Source organism: Hypomesus transpacificus, chromosome 2 (genome assembly GCF_021917145.1).
Source record: "Hypomesus transpacificus isolate Combined female chromosome 2, fHypTra1, whole genome shotgun sequence".
Lineage (NCBI taxonomy): Eukaryota > Metazoa > Chordata > Actinopteri > Osmeriformes > Osmeridae > Hypomesus > Hypomesus transpacificus.
In genome coordinates, this window is record NC_061061.1 from 959,637 (window position 1) to 977,572 (window position 17,936).

General features: G+C 49.2%; 2 protein-coding genes across 2 annotated transcripts in view; one reads left to right on the forward strand and one right to left on the reverse strand.

Moving 5' to 3' along the window:
* Nucleotides 1-8,756, reverse strand: part of tg (thyroglobulin) — a 27,072-nt gene extending 18,316 nt beyond the window's left edge. Inside the window, 12 exon segments of the mRNA XM_047032064.1 lie at nt 54-126; nt 128-291; nt 554-1,150; nt 1,465-2,517; nt 2,923-3,105; nt 3,388-3,531; nt 6,309-6,415; nt 6,612-6,771; nt 7,100-7,288; nt 7,461-7,558; nt 8,122-8,230; nt 8,508-8,756. Of these exon segments, the coding sequence (XP_046888020.1) occupies nt 54-126; nt 128-291; nt 554-1,150; nt 1,465-2,517; nt 2,923-3,105; nt 3,388-3,531; nt 6,309-6,415; nt 6,612-6,771; nt 7,100-7,288; nt 7,461-7,558; nt 8,122-8,230; nt 8,508-8,583 (2,953 nt within the window). The 5' untranslated portion in view covers nt 8,584-8,756.
* Nucleotides 8,757-10,048: 1,292 nt separating this feature from the next.
* Nucleotides 10,049-17,801, forward strand: LOC124477974 (GTPase IMAP family member 8-like). The gene is made up of 7 exons (XM_047036055.1): nt 10,049-10,201; nt 10,414-10,456; nt 10,864-11,568; nt 12,755-13,456; nt 14,477-15,169; nt 16,294-16,380; nt 16,551-17,801. Exons 2-7 carry the CDS (start codon nt 10,447-10,449, stop codon nt 17,018-17,020), a joined length of 2,667 nt encoding a protein of 888 aa, XP_046892011.1. The 5' UTR covers nt 10,049-10,201; nt 10,414-10,446; the 3' UTR covers nt 17,021-17,801.
* The last annotated feature ends 135 nt before the right edge of the window (nt 17,802-17,936 follow it).

Genomic DNA, 17,936 nt, shown 5'->3' on the forward strand with positions numbered 1-17,936 from the left:
ACCAAATGATGTCTGAAGGATGTAGTTATGTTTATATCCCTTATTATTCTTACTGGAGTAGACGGCCAATTGTAGCGCAGCGTTGGAGTGACTCATGAGCCTGTCGTAGAGTTGCTCCTCCCCCGGGGGACAGAGCATGGAGGGACTCTTCCTGAGTCAGACGGAGCCCTTCGGCCAATAGGAAGCCAGCGCCCAAGGGAAAGTGGGAGGAGTTGGACATGGAGATGATCTGCTCCGCCCCTTCCAGGAAGTCTTCTACCTCACGCTGCACCACAGCACAAGAACCAGGGCCTGGAGGGACAGAGAGGAAGAGAGAGGGGGTGGGAGAGAGAGAGAGACAGAGAGAGAGAGAGAGAGAGAGAGAGAGAGAGAGAGAGAGAGAGAGAGAGAGAGAGAGAGAGAGAGAGAGAGAGAGAGAGAGAGAGAGAGAGAGAGAGAGAGTATAAAGGAGGAAGTGAAGAGAGACATGAAGGAAGGAGAACCCATTAAACCTTCTTAGACTCCTCCCACAACCATCTTTCATAATCAGTCCGGTCAACAGGAAGTGACTCACAAGCAGGGACCTGATTGGCCAGGGCCTTGGTTCCTAGGATCTCCTCTCCAACCTGGGAGACGCACCAGCAGCGACGCAGGTCCACGTGCTGCAGAGGCAGGCTGAAGTCAGCCAGGGACCCCGGATAGGGGCTTCCCTGCCCCCTCAGCAGTTCCCACACAGCCAGGGGGTCCAGGAGCCCCCCGGGCCCCCTCAGAGCGCCCCCACGCCCCTCCAGGACCTCCCTGGGCATGTCTCCCAGCTGGGGGAACGCTCGCAGGCCTGGGAAGACTCTCTGGTGTCCCGCTGCATACAGCTCCTCCAGAAAGCCCCCGAACGAGGCCATGGCAGAACTACTGTTCCCATAAGCCCTCAGTATCTCCAGGAGCTCAGACACAGGAAGTTCCCGGCCCGCGCTGTTCTGATTGGTCCATTCCTGGTAGAACTGGAAGGCCTGTTCTGGGGGGCCGTCGCACTGGACAGGAAGCCAGGTGCCGTCGGGGGCACAGCGGGGGACGTAGAAGGCGGAGAGATCAGACATGGCCGCGGGGTCTCTCAGAGCTGAGCTCACCTGCTGCATGAAGAGTTGGGAGGCCTTGGTGTGGCAGGCACTAGGACCTGGGGGCACACACAAGGCCATTAGGATACAGAAGACATAGGAGGTGTAGGTGTGGTACATGGGACGTGTGTGTGTGGACAGACAGGCATAGACAGACAGACAGATACACGGACAGACAGACAGACAGGCACACAGACAGATACACTGACAGATACACAGACAGACAGACAGACAGACAGACAGACAGACAGACAGACAGACAGACAGATACACAACTAGACAGACAGACAGATACACAGACAGACAGACAGACAGATACACAACTAGACAGACATAGACAGCCAGATACACAGACAGACAGACAGATCCTCACACTGAAGCGTCTCCCCAGCCGTGATAAGGCTTTGTCTCTGTCCAGCAGTGTCCACACAGAAGCACGTCTGGCCCACACACTGCAGGGCCACGTAGCCCCCGTCCTCCAGACACTTAGGGATGAAGCTGTCCACCCCGGCCGGCTGGTTGGCCCTGGCCCTCAGGGCCGCGGCCCTTTCCCTCTCACACCGAGAGGGGCAGCGGGGGCTCCGGTCCTGGGAGCGGCTCCCCTCCACCTCGCGCCCCCGCTCGTCCACACACCAGCACTCCCGGCCCAGACACTGCAGCTCCTGGTACTGCCCTCCAGGGGTGCAGCTGGGTATGTAGGGTCTGGGGGAGGCTGGGCGGCAGGCTGGGGTCTGGGGGCCAGGGAGCAGGGCTGAGAGCAGCTGGGTCCACTCGCTGGGGGACTCTGCCCGGGTCTGGGTCAGGGCCTGGGTCAGGGCGGACTGGAAGGAGCGGGTCTCCAGGATCTGGCTGAGCAGCAGCAGGAGCTCCTTGTTCTGTCTGAGGTTGACGGTCCGTCCGAAGGGGTCAAAGATGTTCTGGTCCAGGTTAATCTGGTGGGAGGAGGAAGAGGAGGAGGAGGAGAGTGTCTGGGCCAGCAGGAAGAGATCTTCCTGGTTTTGGGTCAAACCGACTTGGCTGAAGACTGAGCTCAACCCCAGGGTTCCTCTGGGTCCCACAGTCCCGCTGAAGTTGAACGCGGCCGCGCTCTTCAGGAACTTCCCTCCAAAGAGGTTCTCCTGGAGCCTGCGGGGGCTGGCGGACAGCGAGGCGGAGAGAGCCCGAAGCGCCAGGGCCCCGGAGGGGAACAGGCCCTGGAGGAGCTGGGTGAGGCTGGAGGCCAGGCTGGCTGGATGCTCCTCAGGCAGGGAGGCCCGCAGCGCCTGCTGGAGCTGCTGGAGGCGGGGGCTGCAGGGGGCCAGGCGGGCCGGCTCGCCCCCAGGGTTGGCCTCCGTCTGCAGGGACGAGGCGGCGGGAGCCTGGGGCCCAGAGAGGAGTCTGGAGAGGGCGCGGCGACGCGCTGATGGACAGTCGCTCTCCGCTGCACCTGGAACACCCAACAGACAGACATTACAGTCGCTCTCCTAACAGCTGTAATGCAATCGTAAGGGTGATGTAGCTAACAGCTGTAAGGGTAATGTAAGGGTAATGTAGCTAACAGCTGTAATGGTAATGTAAGGGTAATGTAGCTAACAGCTGTAACGGTAATGTAAAGGTGATGTAGCAAACAGCTGTAAGGGTAATGTAAGGGTGATGTAGCTAACAGCTGTAATGGTAATGTAAGGGTAATGTAGCTAACAGCTGTAAGGGTAATGTAGCTAACAGCTGTAAGGGTAATGTAAGGGTGATGTAGCTAACAGCTGTAATGGTAATGTAAGGGTAATGTAGTTAACAGCTGTAAGGGTAATGTAGCTAACAGCTGTAAGGGTAATGTAAGGGTGATGTAGCTAACAGTCTGGTGGGGTTCCTTGCTGACGGGTCCCGTAGACCTCCCTGCCGCTGGGGTCGACACACCAGCACTGGCCCCCCGCCTGGCACTGCCCCGGCAGGTACGCCCCAGCGGCGTCGCAGGACGGCACGAACACGCTGGACGACTGCAGAGCTGCAGACCGCTCCCTCTCGCATGGGGTGGGGCCTTCAGGAGGGAGGAAGGGAGGGAGGGAGTTAGGGAGGGACAGTTACAGTGAATGAGAGAGGGTGCTTAGCAGCTGGTAGCACTTAAATATATAGGATTCTGGTTGAGCTAGGGGTTAACGGTTAACGTTTAACAGTTAGCAGCACTTAAACACATAGGATTCTGGATGAATTGCCGGTTAGCAATTAGCGGTTAGCAGTTAGCAACACTTAAACACCTAAGATCCTAGTTCAGTTAGCAGTTAGCAGTTAGTAGTAGTGTATGATAATGACTGTAGAGTACATCTGAAGCTGCCGGTCAGAGCGGCAAGCAGGGCCAGGAACCTCCGGCTCAGGATGCGGTACATGTTGGTGTGGGAGAAGGAGCGTCCCAGGACTGGCCCAGAGAACACCGTGTCGTACACCTCGTCAAGCAGCAGCTCCACCCCTGCACACACACACACACACAGGCAGGAACGTACACACACACAGGCAGGCACGTACACAAACACACACACACAGATCACAACAAACAAATGTGTAACAGAAAACGAAATAAAGAGATATGAAGATTAAATGTTTTAGAACACAGTTTAATTAAATGAGACATTTTATGTGTGTGTGTGTGTGTGTGTTCGTGTGTCACATGTGCTGGGTGTACTATGGGCGCATGTGAAGCCCTCTGTGACATGCTTGCGTGTAATAAGGGCTATACAAATACATTTGATTGGATTTGATTTGGGTAGCTGTCTGTGTGTGTGTGTGTTACCTGTGCTGGGTGGCTGTGTGTGTGTGTGTTACCTGTGCTGGGTGGCTGTGTGTGTGTGTGTGTCACATGTGCTGGGTAGCTGTGTGTGTGTGTTACCTGTGCTGGGTGGCTGTGTGTGTGTGTGTTACCTGTGCTGGGTGGCTGTGTGTGTGTGTGTTACCTGTGCTGGGTGGCTGTGTGTGTGTGTGTTACCTGTGCTGGGTGGCTGTGTGTGTGTGTGTGTCACATGTGCTGGGTAGCTGTGTGTGTGTGTTACCTGTGCTGGGTGGCTGTGTGTGTGTGTGTTACCTGTGCTGGGTGGCTGTGTGTGTGTGTTACCTGTGCTGGGTAGCTGTGTGTGTGTGTCACATGTGCTGGGTAGCTGTGTGTGTGTGTTACCTGTGCTGGGTGGCTGTGTGTGTGTGTGTTACCTGTGCTGGGTGGCTGTGTGTGTGTGTGTTACCTGTGCTGGGTAGCTGTGTGTGTGTGTGTCACATGTGCTGGGTAGCTGTGTGTGTGTGTTACCTGTGCTGGGTAGCTGTGTGTGTGTGTGTTACCTGTGCTGGGTAGCTGTGTGTGTGTGTGTCACATGTGCTGGGTAGCTGTGTGTGTGTGTTACCTGTGCTGGGTAGCTGTGTGTGTGTGTGTTACCTGTGCTGGGTGGCTGTGTGTGTGTTACCTGTGCTGGGTAGCTGTGTGTGTTACCTGTGCTGGGTAGCTGTGTGTGTGTGTTACCTGTGCTGGGTAGCTGTGTGTGTGTGTGTTACCTGTGCTGGGTGGCTGTGTGTGTGTTACCTGTGCTGGGTAGCTGTGTGTGTGTGTTACCTGTGCTGGGTAGCTGTGTGTGTGTGTTACCTGTGCTGGGTAGCTGTGTGTGTGTGTGTTACCTGTGCTGGGTAGCTGTGTGTGTGTGTTACCTCTGCTGGGTGGCTGTGTGTGTGTTACCTGTGCTGGGTAGCTGTGTGTGTGTGTTACCTGTGCTGGGTGGCTGTGTGTGTGTGTGTTACCTGTGCTGGGTGGCTGTGTGTGTGTGTGTTACCTGTGCTGGGTGGCTGTATGTGTGTGTGTTACCTGTGCTGGGTGGCTGTGTGTGTGTGTGTTACCTGTGCTGGGTAGCTGTGTGTGTGTGTTACCTGTGCTGGGTAGCTGTGTGTGTGTGTGTTACCTGTGCTGGGTGGCTGTGTGTGTGTTACCTGTGCTGGGTAGCTGTGTGTGTGTGTTACCTGTGCTGGGTAGCTGTGTGTGTGTGTGTTACCTGTGCTGGGTGGCTGTGTGTGTGTTACCTGTGCTGGGTAGCTGTGTGTGTGTGTTACCTGTGCTGGGTAGCTGTGTGTGTGTGTGTTACCTGTGCTGGGTAGCTGTGTGTGTGTGTTACCTGTGCTGGGTGGCTGTGTGTGTGTTACCTGTGCTGGGTAGCTGTGTGTGTGTGTTACCTGTGCTGGGTGGCTGTGTGTGTGTGTGTTACCTGTGCTGGGTGGCTGTGTGTGTGTGTGTTACCTGTGCTGGGTGGCTGTGTGTGTGTGTTACCTGTGCTGGGTGGCTGTGTGTGTGTGTTACCTGTGCTGGGTAGCTGTGTGTGTGTGTGTTACCTGTGCTGGGTGGCTGTGTGTGTGTGTGTTACCTGTGCTGGGTGGCTGTGTGTGTGTGTGTTACCTGTGCTGGGTAGCTGTGTGTGTGTGTTACCTGTGCTGGGTGGCTGTGTGTGTGTGTTACCTGTGCTGGGTAGCTGTGTGTGTGTGTTACCTGTGCTGGGTAGCTGTGTGTGTGTGTGTTACCTGTGCTGGGTGGCTGTGTGTGTGTGTTACCTGTGCTGGGTAGCTGTGTGTGTGTGTTACCTGTGCTGGGTAGCTGTGTGTGTGTGTTACCTGTGCTGGGTGGCTGTGTGTGTGTGTTACCTGTGCTGGGTAGCTGTGTGTGTGTGTTACCTGTGCTGGGTGGCTGTGTGTGTGTTACCTGTGCTGGGTAGCTGTGTGTGTGTGTGTTACCTGTGCTGGGTGGCTGTGTGTGTGTGTTACCTGTGCTGGGTGGCTGTGTGTGTGTGTTACCTGTGCTGGGTAGCTGTGTGTGTGTGTGTTACCTGTGCTGGGTGGCTGTGTGTGTGTGTGTTACCTGTGCTGGGTGGCTGTGTGTGTGTGTGTTACCTGTGCTGGGTAGCTGTGTGTGTGTGTTACCTGTGCTGGGTGGCTGTGTGTGTGTTTTACCTGTGCTGGGTAGCTGTGTGTGTGTGTTACCTGTGCTGGGTAGCTGTGTGTGTGTGTGTTACCTGTGCTGGGTGGCTGTGTGTGTGTGTTACCTGTGCTGGGTAGCTGTGTGTGTGTGTTACCTGTGCTGGGTGGCTTTGTGTGTGTGTTACCTGTGCTGGGTAGCTGTGTGTGTGTGTTACCTGTGCTGGGTAGCTGTGTGTGTGTGTTACCTGTGCTGGGTAGCTGTGTGTGTGTGTGTTACCTGTGCTGGGTGGCTGTGTGTGTGTGTGTTACCTGTGCTGGGGATCTCTCTGCCCCGGCTGTCAGAGCAGGAACAGAAGGAGGAGACCTCTGGGAAGGATCTTCTGAACCTGCTGAAGGTCTGGAAGTCCTCAGGAAACCTGACAACAACCACAGGGACGGTCAGAGAGAAGCATCCCAGCTAGGGTAGGTCCAGGGATAGAGTAAGGGGTTAGAGTCTAGGGTTAGAGTCTAGCTTTGGGGTTAAAGTATTCAAACCCACATTTCCCCTTTAACCCCAAACATCCTTCAACAGATAAACTAACAACAGGACTGACCACAGTGTGTTTCCCCCACCTGTTGAAGTTAGCCAGCAGATCAAACACCTGCATGTCCGTCATGTTGACGAACTGGCACTGCACGGGCAGGAAGCTGCCCTGCTCTGAACACTGAGGAGGAGAGCGCCCTCTGCTGCCATGGAGGACACGCCGCGCCCGCACCTCACAGCTGCCAGGACCTGAGGGGCAGAGGTTAAAGGTCAAGGTTACTACCCTGATCAACACAGTTATGACGGACACTCTACTCATATGTACCACTTACAAATGTTCCAATTGATCAAATTTCCATAAGACTGATTTAAAGTAATGTAGTGTAGTCCAATCTAATCTAATAGTCTAGTCTGGTCTGGTCTGGACTGGTCTGGGTCTGTCTAAGTCTGGGTCTGGGTCTGTCTGGCTCTGGGTCTGGGTCTATCTATGTCCAGGTCTGAGTCTTGGTCTGTGAGTCTAGTAACTCCACTCTAACTCTCCAGTCAGGATGAGTCCATGGTGAGGATGTAAACTGACAGAGGGAGAGGGGTCCATCCTGCCTGGTCCCATAGAGCTCCATGCCGTCCAGGTCCACACACCAGCACTGCCCCCGGGCCGGGGAACACTGGACGGGCTGGAACTCCCCGGACGCCTGGCACTGGGGCCCGGCAGCACCAGCGGCCCCCAGCTGGGCCCTGTGTCTCTGCAGCTGGCAGGAGGTCAGGCCTGCAGGCACACAGGGTGGAGGAAGGACAGGACACAGAGGGAAGGAGGATGTTAACACTGCTGGTTCAGGTGCACAGGGGTTATAGGGATGATTACGATTAGGGTTGGGATGATGATGAGGATGATGAAGAAGATGATGAGGATGATGATCAGTCAGTAGTAAAGGCCTCACAGGTCACAGGTGAGCCGGTGGTTCTGCTTCCAGGGATCTCTTCTCCATCTGGGGAGACACACCAGCACTCCTCTCCCCCGGCACGGCACTGCACCTGCCTGAGACACAGCTGTTAGTGTCAGCACACTCACACACACACTCACACATACACACACTCACACACACTCACTCACACACACACTCACACACACTCACTCACACAGACACTCACACACACACACACACACACTCACTCACTCACACATACACACACACTCACTCACTCACACATACACACACACACACACTCACACACACTCACTCACTCACTCACACACACACACACACACAGTCATTCACACACACACACACACACACACTCACACACTGCACCTGCCTGAGACACAGCTGTTAGTGTCAGCACACACACTCACACACACACACACACTTACACACACACATACACACACACTCTCTCACACACACACACAGACACATGGCACCTGCCTGAGATACACAGCTGTTAATGTCGGCACACATACAGCACTGCACCTACGTAACAAAACTGCTGTTCTCTCACACACACATTCACACACATTTATACATACACATACACTCACACACACACACACACACACACTCACACACATCCCCACACACAGACACACACAGTGCTAGTTACCTGAACCTGCCATCCTCAAAGCAGTGTGGGACATGGTCGTGTTGTTCTGCTACAGCCACGCCTCGGAGAGACTCACATCGACTCAGGCTCTCCGACTCTATCTGATACTCTGAAAGAAAACCGGCATGAAAGACTACCATACCCATGATGCTTTGTGCATCACCATTAGAACAGAGAGGAAAAGAGAGAGAATGAGAGATTCAAAGAAAGACAGAATAAAGGAAGAGATACAGAGAGATACAGACAGATGAGAGGTAGAGAGATAGAAAAACAGAGAGAAACAGAGAGAAGAGGTAGAGAGATAGACAGAGAAGAGAGAGAGACATAGAGAAGAGGTGTAACGAGATAGAAAGAGAGAGAATGAGAGAGGATCAGAAGAGCGGTACCTGAGATCTTCCCCTGAGTCTGATGGAGCCAAGAGAGTAGCAAACAGCTGAAGCACATCAAGCCTATCTTCTCCATGTTCTCCCTGTGAGCCTGTCTACTGTGAGAGAGACCTGACCCCACCGCTGGTATTTATACCTGCTGGCAAATCTGCCTGGTCATCCCCAGGTGAGTGCAGTCACCCCTGGCCGCACAGCAGGAGGGCTGTGAGGGACTCGTGGACCCCTCCATGTCCTGAGAGTCTCTTGAGCATCCTCGGGACAGCGTCCTAACCAGGCCAGCCAGGCGTGTCTGCGGCTGAGGGTCCTTCAGGAGAACAGGTGGGTTTTGTAAAACTTCTCTGATTGCAGAATGAAAGGGTTTCCTCCCGGTGTGGGTATATAAGTGTCCTCCATGTGCGTTGGTGGTGGGTGCAGTCTACATGAGTCAGTGGTGTGCAGGGAGATTATTGTGGCTCCCTCAACTGTGGGTTTTAAATCACAACAAAGGTTTAGTAAATGTGTGCATCACGATCAATACAAATAAGTGTCAATCCACAAATGTAAATCACTTTCCACAAAAGTAAAACACAATCCACAGATGTGATTAACCATCCACAAACATGTCTAAGCGTAGTTCACATGACCTTTGACAAGGATCTGATGCAGAGAAAGACAAGAACACTTGCGTCCACACTCCGGAACAGTGGAGTGTCCTTTTTTATTCAGGTTTTGTTCAAATTCTGAGTTAAAAACTGGTCATCACATTTAGTCTTTTTGTTTAACACACAAAAGTCAAAATCTCAACACAGGTTGCCGAAACTATTGTATGGCAATCATATGTTACCATATGCGTAACTTTATTAAGTCCAGGGACTGGGGTTGAAAATTAGCCTATTGGCTAGAAACCTTTTATGCAACACATCTACAAAATATTGTAATTCATGTATGTAAGAATGTGTGCTGCATTGTCCCTGACAAATAAATAAATAAATAAATAAATAAAGTCTCTAGTCTCTACATGGTTCTGGCTAATGTTACTGTAACCCCCAGTTGGTCTTACCTGGGGAAGTGCAGTGGCCTACCTTGCCTATCTGCGCCTTTTGTATCGCCACAAAAACACTTTTATTCATATTTGTCACATCCAAACAACTTTACATGCTTCACTGCACATCCTTGGGTCCTGATCTATACATCATATTTCAACATGATGCAACGCCCCGTTTCCGAGATAATCGAGCCACAGACAGGCACACAGATATTACTGGAATTCTAGTATGCTGTCAAATGACAAGATGGAACTAAATACTAGAGAGGGAGAACCAACAATGTTTGTGTAAATTGTGAAATGTGTTTGCGACCGTCCAGCTGCCTGTCGTCTCCAACTGTTTACCGTGCAGAGCAACTGGCAAAACGATGTTGGCATTGCTAATGCAGCAGGACTGGTTAGGTAACTCCTGCTACCTACACATGCGGGTAGGGAGCAGCACTTTGAGGAAGTATTCCTTAACTGGAACAACGGGTACAACTGGAAGTCTTACTGCTGGAACCATAGTGATGTGAGACAGCTATGCTTCTGCATCCCCCCCTCCCCCAGACACAAAACCAACCTAACAACTGTTATCACTTCGGTCTACTTTCTCTTTGACTTACAGACAACACCTCGAATTCATCGTCTGCTAGACTTCGACTGGTCGGGCTGTTTGGTGTGGGCATATGTGAGTTAAAAGTTGATTGAAAATGTCAGTTTATTCAGATCAATGGCAATAATATGGCCTAAAATATACACATGGTACAGGATGTCTGATGTTGGCAGAAAATGTAAGATGTGACATGTATTCCAAGTACACGAGCAGGTTGGCGTAGCAGCAAGGTGACGTGGCTTATCTTGGCAAGTTTAATGTTTTTGATATTTTTTTGTTCTCTCCAGGTGTAAAGGAAACAAAGCTGTTGACTATCAACAATGGCTTCAGGTAAACTTCTTCATTCCAGTGTTTAGGTCCTAAAACCTGTTACCTCACCATGAACAGGAAGGGCATCATGTTAGCATTTTTTTTATTACGTTTGAAGGTTTTCAATGTGCCATTCTAAGAGTAGAAATAATATTTCAGTACATTTATAATGTATAATTTATAATCAACAATAATAATCCACAATAAATAACGTGAATCAATGTTTTCTCTCTCCACTATCTCTATTTCACTGTTTCTCTTTTCTCTCCCTCTCTCCCTCTCTCTCTCATTCTCTCTCATTCTCTCTCTCTCTCTCTCTCTCTCTCTCTCTCTCTCTCTCTCTCTCTCTCTCTCTCTCTCTCTCTCTCTCTTTCTCTCTCTCTCTCTCTCCCTCTCTCTCTTTCTCCTCACTTCTCTCTCTCCTACAGGTGACTCCGTCCATCTCTCAGAGCTGAGGATTGTGCTGCTGGGGGGGAGGCATGCAGGGAAGAGTTCATCAGGAAACACCATCCTGGGCAGAGAGGAGTTCGACCTGAGGACAGCTGCTCATTGTGTGAAGAGACAGGGAGAAGTAGCTGGGAGGCAGGTCACTGTGGTCAACACTCCAGGATGGTGGAGGGATCCCCCTGTAGAGAACACCACTGAGCTGGTTAAACAGGAAATAGTACGCAGTGTGTCTCTGTGTCCTCCAGGACCCCACACTATCCTCCTGGTCATACGGTTGGATGTCTCATTCACAGAGGAAGAAGCCAATTCTGTAGAGGGACACCAGCAGCTTCTCAGTGAGAGAGTCTGGAGTCATACTATAGTGCTGTTCACTTGTGGGGACTGTCTGGGAGACAAAACCATTGGGCAGCACATTGAGAGAGAAGGGAAGGCCCTCCAGTGGCTTGTTGAGAAATGTGGGAACAGGTATCATGTCCTCAACAATAATAACAGGGCTGATGGCACTCAGGTCACTGAGCTGTTGAACAAGGTGGAGGAGATGGTGGCCGGAAACAGAGGAGGCCACTATGAGATGGACAGAAAGATCCTGGAGAAGATGGAGGAGAGAAGGAGGGCAGAGGAAAAGAGAGCACAACAGAGGCTGATAAAGGTGCAGAAACAGAGAGAGACTCTCAGATCACTAATGGGTGAGTTTATTTCAGGAATGTGTGACATTGTCATATGGTGTACTGTCGGTAGGCAGTTGCTGAAAAATTGTAAAAAAAACTAAAAAGGAGATCGCTATGGGCCATTGGGACTTCAGAGATTGTGCAAAATTCTTGTCCCACAATGGTGACTGGTTGATAACTCGTTATAGATTAGAGCCCGACCAATAAAGGATTTTTAAGGCTCGATACCCATACAAATATCTGATGATTAAAAAATCTGATATTCCGATATATTGGCCAATATATATAAAAAACAAAATCCAGAAATTCCTGACAAAACATAACGAGTTCTGCTAACACTCTGCCAGACTCTGTCTGTATCAGCTGATTGTAGGGTTTGTGACGTCCAACAGGGACGTTGTAAAGTGCCGTTGGTGGACAAACTATGCAACGCCAACACTTATAACATGGTTGAAGGGTGTTTTGTGCGTTTAGATTTTTTTATTCATTTATCTGCCATTATAAATGCCAATACTGATAGTTTGGAACATGCCTAATATCGTCCGATTATATTGGCACGCCGATAATATCGGCCCGCCGATAAATCGGTCGGCCTCTATTATAGATATCCGAAAGACAGTCTTTTGGACCTCTGAAAAGAGTGAGCTGGACCTGTGTTGAAGTCATAGACTTATACACAAGTTGGAATGCCCAACAAAGGTAAAACTAATCGATTGTCAAAGTTCTCTGCGACTGTGCGCTGGTGGACAGGTCGGAGATAAACCAATCCACCCTTAGTTGTGTGGTTCCCGGGGTGTGGAATCCACCTGTCCTCGATGTACTTCATTCCCTTACTCTGCGGTTGACCAAGCCAAAATGAAAGCACAATTTGCAGTGAAAACGAGTTTCCCAAATGTAGCTAATCAGTGATATGAAAACAAATGTGTGATATTGGTCGCATACGGAGTGTTCATAAATCTGAGAGAAACGTTGCATACAGAGTTTTCCAGTTTTATCCGTATGCATACTTTTACGGATTAATTAACAGAGTTTGATATATTTGACCCCTGGTGTTATTAAGCTATGTTACCTGCAGTTTACTGATTATACAGAGACACGTGAGAAAAGTATATTTCAACTTTTGTTGTTCTCTGTCATGCATCTATCTTTTTCTCTCTCACTCTCTCTCTCTCTCTCTCTCTCGCTCTCTCTCTCTCTCTGACAGGTGACTCCGTCCATCTCTCAGAACTGAGGATTGTGCTGCTGGGGGGGAGACGTGCTGGCAAGAGTTCATCAGGAAACACCATCCTGGGCAGAGAAGAGTTTGATCCGAGGGCAGATGCTCAGTGTGTGAAGAAACAGCGAGAAGTAGCAGGGAGGCAGGTCACTGTGGTCGACACTCCAGGATGGGGGAGGAATCTCCCTGTAGAGTGGACTACTGAGCAGGTTAAACAGGAGATAGTACGCAGTGTGTCTCTGTGTCCTCCAGGACCCCACACTATCCTCCTGGTCATATGGCTCGGCGTCTCATTCACAGAGGGACACAAAATATCAGTAGAGGAACACCTGCACCTTCTTGGTGAGAGAGTCTGGAGTCACACTATAGTGCTGTTCACTGGTGGGGACTGTGTGGGAGACACAACCATTGAGCAGCACATTGAGAGAGAAGGGAAGGTCCTCCAGTGGCTTGTTGAGAAATGTGGGAACAGGTATCATGTCCTCAACAATAACAACAGGGGTGATGACACTCAGGTCACTGAGCTGCTGGACAAGATGGAGGAGATGGTGGCAGGAAACAGAGGAGGCCACTATGAGATGGACAGAAAGATCCTGGACAAGATAGAAGTATGGAGGCCTGCAAAAGAAAAGCGTGTGAAAAAGAGGAAGGCTAAGGTGAAGAAGCAGAGAGAGATCCTCAGATCATTCAGTAAGTTACTTCTGCTACCTATGTGTTCCTTGGTACATGATGAGACAGTGTGCAGTGTTGTCTAGAGACCTGAATTCAGGGAGGGTGTGAAAGTATTTCACTATGTCTGCAACAGTTATTCCTACAACCTAGTACATAAAGCAGTGGTTTTCAGCGCTGGTCCTCATGGCCCACTGTCCTGAATGTTTTACATGTTTCTCTCTACTAACACACCTGATTCAAATGAATGGTTCATTATCAGGCTTCTTCAGAATCATTTGAATCAGGTGTGCTGGAAAAGGGAAACGTGTACACATGCAGGGCAGAGGGTCCTGGAGACCACAGTTGAAGACCACTGAGATAAAACATATAAAAGCCCCAATAGTCCCTAAATAACAATTGGTTTGTGACTCAACACTGGTGAACTGTCAATGTAGGTATCGTATCCAGTGTTTCCCACAGAATGTGATATTTGTGGCGGTAGGCAGGGGCGGAGCCAGACGTTGTAAACATGAGGGGCTCAGCCCAAAGCCATGTCCTAGTAGCAGTTAGATGAAAGTGTAGATAGGGACTTCCACAAGTAATATGAGCAAGCAAATTCTTTTTATATTAATTTGAGCGCAAAAAAAGTTTTGAGCTTTACTTAATTCACAGATGGGTCCGTTGTAATGAGAGAGAACGCGACCGGGGCAAGAAGGGGCTGAGTGCATCAATGCGCTGCATGCAGCTCTACAATAAAAACTTTTTTGTCACGTTAAATATTTTAATAAGAAGCGTAAATACATTTGTTATTGTGGTGGGCCACCACCCATAAATCAATGTATGGGAAACACATCCCATCAAGTGTTTATGTAATAACACTGTGAAGTGTGGAATTTGGTTAAATAGCGATTAATTATAGAGTGATTATATTATATGAAGCTATGCTAAATGATTTTTATACACAGAAGGGAATATTTGTAGGCAACATACTGTATGTAGTTTAGAAATGACTCTCTACTCATCCTTCTCCCCACCTCTCTCTCTCTCTCTCTCTCTCAGGTGAATCCCTCCCTGTCTCAGAGTTGAGGATTGTGCTTCTGGGGGGGAGAGGTGAAGGGAAGAGTTCATCAGGAAACACTATCCTGGGCAGAAAGGAGTTTGACAGGACAGCTGCTCAGTGTGTGAAGAAACACAAAGCAGTAGCAGGGAGGCAGGTCACTGTGGTCGACACTCTGGGATGGCAGAGTCATCTCCCTTTAGAGGAAACTACGGAACTGGTTAAACAGGAGATAGTACGCAGTGTGTCTCTGTGTCCTCCAGGACCCCACACTCTCCTCCTGGTCATACGGCTGGATGTCTCATTCACAGAGGAAGAAGCCAATTCTGTAGAGGGACACATGGAGCTTCTCAGTGACAGAGTCTGGAGTCATACTATAGTGCTGTTCACCTGTGGGGACTGTCTGGGAGACACAACCATTGAGCAGCACATTGAGTCAGAAGGGAAGGTCCTCCAGTGGCTTGTTGAGAAATGTGGGAACAGGTATCATGTCTTCAACAATAAGAACAGGGCTGATGACACTCAGGTCGCTGAGCTGCTGGACAAGATGGAGGAGATGGTGGCAGGACACAGTGGAGATGTGTTTCAGCCTGAGATGGATGGAGGTCAAAAAATGAACTGGAGTTCAGAAGAGTATCAGATATCACCACTGCCTGTGAAAACATCCAGCAGCCTAGACATCCTCCCACCAAGCAGTGAGTATATGTGTAAAACTGGTTCAGGCATAACACTCGGGCAGTGTGTGATATCACCCATGGCCATGTACTCAGCCCATAGGTTAGCTCCGATAGGCGGCACTGCAAGTCCGCACACGCAACCTCAAGTCATCTGACTATTTACTGTACTAACAGTAGATCTGGTTTATAAATAATTGTATGTAAAAACAATTCAACACCCATCATAACATGTTTCCGTATGTTAAATTTTCATTTCAGATAAATACATATGTATTGCATATATTTAGCAATTTTTTTTATCCAAAAGCACGTACAAGATTATCTGAACCTGTGACCCCTTGAGCTACTGTGAAATACTGAGCTATAGTTGATCTGAGAAGATCCTGTAACATTCACAGAGTCAGAGGCCCTGGGACTTGTACAATGTAACCTGGTTCAGACTAACGGAAGTTGAGCACGCGCACTTCCTCTAGGGCCTGAACGGTCACAAGAGAGACCTGTTTACTTTGATAAACCAGACTTGGTTGTTGGAGAGCGGTGCTCGCCCACTGTATCCCTCGTTTCCCCCGTCTGATGACCAACAGAGCTGCAAAGCTCCTCATTGGAGAGCGTGGCGGGATATCATGAGAATGCTCCACCCATGACCTGTCCATACAGAGCCTGGTGTTCCTGTCCCTCCATGACCTGTCCATACAGAGCCTGGTGTCCCTCCATGACCTGTCCATACAGAGCCTGGTGTCCCTCCATGACCTGTCCATACAGAGCCTGGTGTCCCTCCATGACCTGTCCATACAGAGCCTGGTGTCCCTCCATGACCTGTCCATACAGAGCCTGGTGTCCCTCCATGACCTGTCCATACAGAGCCTGGTGTCCCTCCATGACCTGTCCATACAGAGCCTGGTGTCCCTCCATGACCTGTCCATACAGAGCCTGGTGTCCCTCCATGACCTGTCCATGCAGAGCCTGGTGTCCCTCCATGACCTGTCCATACAGAGCCTGGTGTTGCTGTCCCTCCATGACCTGTCCATACAGAGCCTGGTGTCCCTGGTGCTGAGGGCCCCAGGACAGATTCTCCCTGGATGTTACACTGTGTAATACTGGACTTTGTTTAGTTATTTGTATGTTGTTGTTTTGTTATGCAGTGAGTGGCAGCAGAGCTCAGACAGACGATGATTCTGGTTGGAGATCTGAGGCTGGATCTGATGCTGGATCGCTGTGGAGCCCAGAGAGTAAGATGCCTGTCTGTCTGTCTACCTCCCTGTCTGTGTTGATACTATACCTGCTTGCCTGCCTGTATGTCTGTCCTTTGTACAGTCAGTTGAATGTTCCATACATGTGGTCCCTGAGTAGGAAGCTAACCAGCCCAGTAGCTGGTCTGACCTGCTGTGTTTCTCTACAGAGTGTGGAGGTGGTAGATCTGATGTCATGTCTCTGAGGAGCTCTGGCTACGGCTCCCAGACATCCAGACCTTCTCACCACAGCTCAGGGAAGAAACGACTGAGATCTGAGCCTGCTCGGACTGGCTTGGCAGAGAAGCAGCTGCGTTCTGCCAGACAGGCGTTTGTGGAGCGAGTGAAGATGCCTGTCCTGGATGACCTGCTGGATGGACTTCTGCAGGAGGGAGTGATCAGTGATGCTGAGATGGAGGCAGTGAAGGTGGAGGCAGTGAATGTGGAGGCAGTGAAGGTGAAGGCAGTGAAGATGGAGGCAGTGAAGATGGAGGCAGTGAAGATGGAGGCAGTAAGGAAGACCCGAGCACGGGCCACCATCGACATGGTCCTGGAGAAAGGATCTCCTTCATGTTTTGTGATGAAAACTATGTTGGGTAATAATGACCCTGCTTTATACACAACTCTTGGCTTCAAATAAAACATGCAGAGAACAGTGTCAGACCTACGATGAGGGTATGACACCAGCATTTCAGCCTAGTAAGGAATACACTGTTTGTACACATATTAATTTACAATTTAAATACAGGTACATTAAATATGAGTTTGCAGTATACTAACAAATAATATTTTACAAATGTATATTGAAACTGTATTGTTGGCATCATAAAGAAAATGCATAAAATACTCTTTGAAAGGTCATTATTCTTTCTATACTGTTTTCAGCTGGCATTCGTACAAATACACGTTCTCTTTAAAAACCTACATTGATTTGTTTCTATAATCTTACAAATGGTTACTTAAAATGATGCCAATTGATTTATCTTAGATGAATGGAAATAATGTTTTTACTATTTTTGTGTTTTACAATCAAGATAACATGTCAATACCATATAAATGAATGTGTAAAGATGAAAGTTAAGGGTAAAGTATATTCCTTATATGTAAAAACATATATGGAAATAAACCAGTTTTTCTAATTCTGATTCTGGATATATAAAGATGTATAATTGGATACAATCATATATGGAGATACGCTCTTTATTATCTATGTTTTAAATAAAAACCTCCAATAAATGTAAAGTATTTTAAAGGATTTTTTTTCTTCAGGCCACAGCTGTCAGACCTGGATTGTGTCACCGCTATTTCAGTTCAATCAATTGACAATTTAAATTTTGTGATTTCTTAGCAAACTAGCAAACTACACTGTTCAACCATAGCAGCAGGTTGAAGTCAGGCAAGCTGTAGCTGGGAAACAAGCCTGTTTTGTTTTCACATGGTATCACTATTGATAACATGTGAATGACCCATCATTTGAAACCTTCAGTCTAAATTGTAAGTTGTTTTTATGTTTTAATGTTTTTTTAAATCCTAAATAAACAGGAAATTAACAAAAA